Raw genomic sequence first — 7,896 nt, forward strand, 5'->3', positions numbered from 1 at the left:
TCATATATCATCCCCACTGCCACACCGACGCCCACACCAGCAGACTGATCCTTCCCCGCAACACACAAGTGAGTTTCCAGTCGAGCGCTATTTATGAACCACCTTACATTAAAGGTAACTGAGGTGGTGAGACATCAAGTGGGAGAGTCGGTGTTGATGGAGAGTGTACATTGCACTCCTCTCACCTCCTCTGCTCCCTCCATCATCTTCACTCCCAGTTTTAGTGTCAAGTGTTTGAGGAGGTGATATGCTCCCAGAAAGAAACTGAGTTCGATCCTATGCTGGCCCAGGGAGAAGTCTGATTATTTGAATTTTACTGAATCAGACATCCAGTCTTCGAGAAGACCCTTTGACGTGTCAAATACCATCACACCAGTCCTGAATGGAAGAGGGCTACCATACATTCAGTATAGACGGTAATGTAGGTAATAATGTTGAAGTGGTGAGATGTGAAGGGGTGTGGCACACAAGATGCTGCTGGACCGCAGGATACAGTCTTTCATGTCTTTGATCATAGATACATGAAAATTTTGTCCATCCCATGTGGCTTCTGGCAACAGGCCGACCCAACCATGTACAGTAGGGCATCAGGTAAGTATTTATCATAATCATAATTATTTTCGTGGACAAACATGTCATCATAGAGGTTGATCATGTCCTTTTCTTTCCTGGCATCACGGATATGACTAGACGACTCCGCTGTCAGGTGATACAAATGTTCCTCAGCTTCGCTTTTCCTTGGGAGGAAAGAGGTAAATTTCAGAAGAGCAACTTTAGCCATCAGCACACACACACACACACACACACACTTGTATATATGTAGTGGTATCAGTGCCTGACTTCTAGACAGAAGTCAGGCACTGATACCACTACACCACGGCTTCTATCTGTCTAGAAGTCTTGGGTTCAATTCTCGGTCAGGAGCGTAAAAAACATTTATACACACACGTGTAATGTGTATCTCTCCAACATCCAAAGACGCTCGTGTTGTGGCTGGAATAGGTTATAACTGCTCTGGCACTTGCAGAGTTGCGTGGGGCTGAGCAATAACCCTAATGTGTTGTGATTGAAATATATCTTCCCATAACGAATTTACCAGGTTCGTCAAAAAATTCAGGTGCTTCAGCTTTTATCATGCCGTAGCGGAGTGGTATCAGTGCCTGACCTCTAGCTAGAAGTGTCGGGTTCGATTCCCGGTAAGAAGCGTAAAAACACACACAGACACACACACACACACACACACACACACACACACACATATATATATATAGAAGAGAGAGAGAGAGAGAGAGAGATAAATATATATATATATATATATATATATATATATATATATAAATATATATATATATATATGTGTGTGTACGTCAAAATATTTAATAAAAGCAAGCAGTGTCTGAAAAATATGCCAGTGACTGTAGAGCAGAAAGAATAAAACTTTTCGTGTAGTGGAAAACTTAGTACAGTAGTTCCCCAGGGAGACAATGTGACGGGTGGGAGTGGCCAGCAGCACTTCAGTAACAATGTAAACCTTTCATTCCTGAATCATCTTATAAGATTAGACTAAGAGCATGGTGCTGTAAGGTAGATTCCCATTTACTGCAAGGCTCATTAAGTATTTGTTTGCTTGTTTTGGAAAATTCATGAACGTGGTGATAATTAAGAATGTTCACATGAGCCAAAGTTAACTAGAAATTCAAATCTTATAGTTCTGTCTTATAAATGAATTATTAGCATCATAACATTGATTATATTCAAATAATTCAATTTCAAAGAGATATTAAAACTTTTTCGTAAATTAAATTCTATGTCGTATAAAAAGAATTGTATGCATGTACTGTAGCTGGAATTGCACCCCTTTAAAGTTGGCAGTGAAGGAAACGGTTTCAGAAAGGAAGCAAAGGTCCTACATGTCCTAGACCGAAACCTGACCCTCACAATGTCTGATTTTTGTTTTTGTCTCCTTATTACCACACACAGTCCTCTGTATTAAACTCACCCTTCAGATCCTGTACATTTGGAACACTTAACCCATCCGGTTTTCCTTTATGTAAATAGTAATAATGATGATGACAGTTTTTTCTTCACACACACACACACACACACACACACAGAATATTAATAATGTACTGCTATTGTACTGTTTATATATGCTGACGTACACTAACATTATTTACCCGCTTACAACTGTTCTGTGTAATTGTTGCCTATGTCCTTAGTATTACTGTTTTGTACATTACTATACTCATTCTACTCGTACCTAACCCCGCGCGCGTGCGTGTGTGTGTGCGTGTGTGTGTGTGTGTGTGTGTGTGTGTGTGTGTGTGTGTGTGTGTGTGTGTGTGTGTGTGTGTGTGTGTGTGTGTGTGTGTGTGTGTGTGTGTGTGTGTGTGTGTGTGTGTGTGTGTGTGTGTGTGTGTGTGTGTGTGTGTGTAAAATGTGTTATTCAAATAATATTTTTTAGCATACTAAAAAATTGCCCCCACCGTTAAACCCTGATAAACGATAAGAAACAGAGTGAAACCCCTCGTTGCTAAGGCCAGTCGTGAGGTACATTGGCACGGGTGACCTTCACTTGCATCTCTCTGGTAACCATGACTTGCACTGCATCATTTAGCAGCTGAGCCGAGCACTGTCGGTCCGAACATTAAGCCTGCCTTCCTTTCGTAACCCCTCGTAGAAAAGTAATTCCAAATGCACGTCTTCCCACAACCTTGTCTAAATTAGTACTTAAACAAGGAAGCGCTTCATTGATAATAGCCTATGAAAACAGATAAGTATGTTTTTATATTTATGCAGAGTGTCTGTAGAATCTCTGTATAGAGTAAATGCTGACATGACCATAAGTCTTCACATAACGTTTCTGACCCCGAAATACAGATGTATTACATTTTTTTTAAGTATTCAGTCAAAATCCTCATGCTTGTCTATACCTAAAACATTTCCTTATCACCCAAAACATAAAACAAACACGTTAATACACAATTAGCGAAAATCTCGATTTCTCTATATTCTTCTTTCTTAGGCCTCAAAACTATAAAATGGCAAAACTGTTTTTTTTTTTTTTTCTACAGAAGGGTTGTAATCTTTACTGGGTCGGCAGCACAGTAGATACTCCCCGAAACAGATCAGAGGTAATAGTTAGGTAATAGTCAGGTGTAACAGTTTCGATTCGATATTGACTAAACATGGTAGAGAGGTAAATGGCAAGCAAAGAGTGTTGTTTTGAGTTCTGAGATCAGTCAAAATTCAAGGTCACAGGATGGTTTCAGACTTTTGGCCCTTTAACTCAAAAAGTTTTCAGTTTGGATTGAACTTGGTGGAAGCATATTGGGTATCCAATGATTAAATTATTCACACACACACACACACACACACACACACACACACACAAGAACAAGACCGTAAAGGAAAATCGACATACCGGTATAATCCAATCGTAACTTTTTTTTCTCTCTCTCTCCAACACGTGCCATTATGGTGCAGCATCAGTGCAGCCGAAAAGTTTGATGATAATATTGTGTACTGATTAACCAAACATGCTGTACAATGGTATTATGCGTAGTAACTGTTTTTTTTTTCCCTTCGTGACCTTGTACCGGTATTTTATTGGCTCACTGTCATACTTTTATATATGATTTTTAAGTGATTATTTTCCTACTTTACTACCCACGTTTACCGACAAAAGTATGTACTCACAACCCAATCTAGCAGAATTTCATTCTCTAATCACTGTATCAAGTGTGTAACAATTGACCTACCAGATCCTGGTAACTGATGGTCCACCTTTATTAAGACTATATTCTGTCACTAAGTCTGGTGGGAGGGGTAGTGGTGGCCGGACAGTAGAGGGATGCGGGCAGGACAGGGCGGTGTTGGGGTAGGGGATGCGGACCGAGTGGCACCCAAAGCAGATACAAAGAGTGGTTGGCACTGTCGCAGCACACACGTTCGCTCACACTGTACATGAGGTATGCTGTGTTGCTTGTTGTACAGTAAGTGTTGATGCCGTTGTTGACTTATATAAGCATAAAGTAAATGAACAGTTTCAGAAATGTGGCCATATTACTTTCAACCAGTTGTTAAGGTAATAATAAAGTCAATGGTTCCCTTACATTTTGCTGCTTATTGTCCTCAGTTCAGTGGCAGAATATGACAACTACGGTCCTACATCGTTTCCATTGCACTACCCACCTACTACTACCATTTTTGAGCGTTTATCCTTTGCTACAGCTAAATTTTCAATGAGGAAAGTTGGCGGTTTCAAGTCGATCAAGAGGACAGATTAGTATACTGTATATGTGAAGTAGACGAAGTTAATATTCTCCAGCGTTACTGATGAACTGCATATGGATCGAAACCGTAGACGAGAATGCACACATAAAAATGCGTAATAGGCTACACTAATAAAAGTGGATTCATGTATCATTAGGGTTTGGGTTGGTTCTTGTAGGAAGAAGCTTAGGAGTGATATGATCCTATTACTGGAGAAGGTTGTTAAAAGTAAATGGTACTAATAGTTTATGTGGGCACGCTGTTTGTGTGGTAATCTGTTGCCCTTAAAAGCAACCAGTTTCATTTTCATTAATCTTATATGTAATATGTACGCATAAAAGAGTACATCTGGGAAGAATGATTGTAGGATCACAAAAGAGGTGTGATAGGCTACTGAGTAGGAAAGAGAATGTAGAATTAAACAAATCGCTGCAAACGGTATTGTGATCCTATTCAAACGTATGGGAGCGATGTGTTAACTTCTAATGGAAAGACACAAAGCACTAGTGAGAGGAGTAAAAGAAATGAGTAGTTTGAAAGGAGAATATAGAGCTACGCAGAAAGGAGGAAAGAAAAACCAGGAAGTTAAGAAGCTTTATGATGTTGATGCGGTTGTGCTGGATAGAGTTAGTTGTGTTCTGAGACGGTTCGGCCATGCAGAGAAATTGGAGAACAATAAATTAACTAGGAAAGTGTATGTGATTTAGGTAGAAGGATAGAGGGCGAGTGAGGCAGATAAAAAGATGGAGGGATGGACTGAAGAGATGTATGAACGAATGAGTGTGTGGGAGTTGGAGGGAAGGCAACCTGGTGCCGGAGAAAGGGATGACGTGGGGGTGATTTGTTCGTGGCTACCCGTTCCCGGATTAAGGCATCTGCCTAGAAACAGATAGATAGCAATGATATGAATTGTGCCTCACTGATCTATATCATTAAGCTGCAAGATCTGTAGGAGTATTCCAGAGATTTTTTCACAGTCAGTTATATTCCAGATATTTTAACACCTTGTCTTGCATTGTCTGGAGTCTTTATTAGTAGAGACGTTCTAGTAATATTTAGATAAGCTCAGTATTTTGCTAAGATAGATATGATGACTCAGGCTACTAGACGTCCTCAGTTGCCCCAGTGACCTTGAGGTGTTGGGGTGCCACTCATTGTTTGCAAGCAGCTCATTCAAACCTTGCAGTTGCAAATAGTACAGATCTAAGTATGTAAATCTCAGCGTTCGGCCAATTATTCTGACTGGTGTAGATATATAGGCTAACGACTAAAAGTATTGTCATGAACTTATGCATTGGCATTCCTTGACTTACCAGTGGTAAATATATAGCTGTCCTTTGGCAAATGCTCACACACATTCCTGCATATGCTGTGTTGTACCCTATCCTCCAGCTTGGTTCTGAATTGTCATCCCTTTATCTTGATGCTCAGCTGTAGCGAGAAACCGACCCTAGAAGGCGTTGCAATCCACGCAAGTTCTATAGTATGGCTGTAGAACATCATTATTGTCATAATTTGGCACACATCTGGGGGAGTTAACCTACAAGATGACAAAAATGTCCAAATTAAGATGCACGAACTACAGCACACACACAGTGCCCGATATCACGTGAGGCTTTATCTTATCTGTAGATAAAGAGGATGATTTTCTCAAAAAGATGCGTCACCTCACAATGTCCGTCATAAAGATTACGACCACTACAACGCAGAAGACACGATACAGCCCTGGTAGTTCAGTTGTTAGCCTTTTCACAACGATGAGTATTAGTATATTCTTATTAATTCCAGACGAATTCATTCGAGTTATGAATGATAATGTAGTAAGAATAATATTCAAAATACATCATGCGGTTGAAGCCTTTAAAAGCAGCAGCTGGAGTGTCGGACTTCAACTGCGTGCATGGATTCGAAGCTACTGAAAGTGTCATGATGCCACGGGAGTAAGCTGGACATCTCCATAAACGTTAATAAAACTGTGAGTTCTTGTCAATACTGATCCATTTTATTAAAAAAAAAAAAAAAAAAAAAAAAAAAAAAAATAGAGGCTTCATATTCGGAAATAAAGGGGAAGAACGTGATGAGGTAATTGGAGACCGTTGCAATAGGACTGGTCAGTTTACTGGTTTTGGCCCAGTAAGGGGATGAAAGACAGGCGCAAGGCAAGGTTTGTAAGTATTCAGTGATTCCTGGCAGTGACAGTTTTGATAGTCTCTTCACACACACACACACATATATATATATATATATATATATATATATATATATATATATATATATATATATATATATATATATATATATATATATATGTATATAATATATATATATATATATATATATATATATATATATATATATATATATATATATATATATATATATATATATATATATATATATATATATATATATATTGGAAGTGTGAATGGAAGATTGTCAGGTGTTGGATAGAGGAAGGGCAAGAGAAGGTGTGGCCTTGTTAGTGAGTCCGGAAGTACAGCAATGTGTGATTGAATGAAAGGTGTCATCGAGACTGATGTGGGTGAAAGCGAAATTTGAACGTGAGTTGTGGGTGTTTGTGAATGCATATGGGCCTGGTAGTGAAAGGGATGAACAAGAGAGGGAGTCTTTTCTGGAATGATGTTGATGAGTGTCTGCGTGAGTTTTGGAGCGAATGTGAATGTGGTAATGATGGGAGATCTGAATGCTAGAGTCGGAATGTAGCAGTTGAAGGCGTAGTTGGTATGCATGGTGTGCCTGGAAGAAATGAAAATGGGGAACAAATGATAGCGATGTGTGTTGAGCGAGAGATGGTGATTGGGAATATGCTGTTTGAGAAGAAAGATATTTATAAGTGAGACAAGAGGGTGGAAGGGTTGTTGATAGAGCTTTGATGGACTATGTGGTTGTGTCTAGGAATGCAATAGGAAGATTGTTGGATGTGAGAGTTCTGAGAGGGAAGGGTGGAGGTATGTCTGACCACTACCTGGTGGACGGAAAGTTAAGAGTAGGTAAGAGATGGGTGAGATCTAGGAGGGTTAGGTGTGGCAGTGAGGTTTTGAAAGTGAGTGAGTTGGATAAAAGAGAGAAAAAGATAGAGTATCAGGAGAAATTGAAAGATGAGTGGAACGCAGTGAAAGATCGGGAAAATGGCAGCGTGGAGGAGGAATGGCAGTTGTTTAAGAGTGCTGTGGTGGGGCATGCAGAAGAGGTGTGTGGTGTGAGACGTGTGGGTGGTGGTGTAAGAAAAGGAAGTGAATGGTGGTGCGAGGAAGTAAGTATGGCTGTGGCTGAGAAGAGGCGTGCATATGAAGTGTGGCTGCAAAGGAAGGATGAGATGTCATATGAAAGGTATAAGGAAAAGAGGAATAGAGCGAGAAGGGCTGTGCATGATGCTAAAGTGGCAGCAGATGAGAGGTGGGGTAGGCGGCTGACAGAGAATTTTCAACAGAATAAGAAAATGTCTTGGAAGGAGGTGAAAAGGGTGCGGAAGGGAGAGTCTGGGAAGGAAGAACGAGTAAAATCAGAGGATGGAAGGATGTTAATTGAAATGGATGCAGTAATTAAGAGATGGGCAGAGTATTTTGAAAGATTGTTAAATGTAGAGCAGAAAGGGTGGCT

General features: G+C 40.0%; 1 protein-coding gene across 1 annotated transcript in view; it reads right to left on the reverse strand.

Moving 5' to 3' along the window:
• Positions 1 to 511: 511 nt before the first annotated feature.
• The window catches only part of LOC145413179 (juvenile hormone epoxide hydrolase 1-like), a 77,449-nt gene continuing 70,064 nt past the window's right edge, over positions 512 to 7,896 (reverse strand). The window contains exon 9 of the mRNA XM_080282905.1: positions 512 to 737. Coding sequence (XP_080139031.1) covers positions 512 to 737 — 226 coding nt within the window. The remainder of the gene's footprint in view (positions 738 to 7,896) is intronic.

This window comes from Coenobita brevimanus, chromosome 95 (genome assembly GCF_032717465.1).
Source record: "Coenobita brevimanus isolate Jiangsu-jjx chromosome 95, ASM3271746v2, whole genome shotgun sequence".
Taxonomy (NCBI): domain Eukaryota; kingdom Metazoa; phylum Arthropoda; class Malacostraca; order Decapoda; family Coenobitidae; genus Coenobita; species Coenobita brevimanus.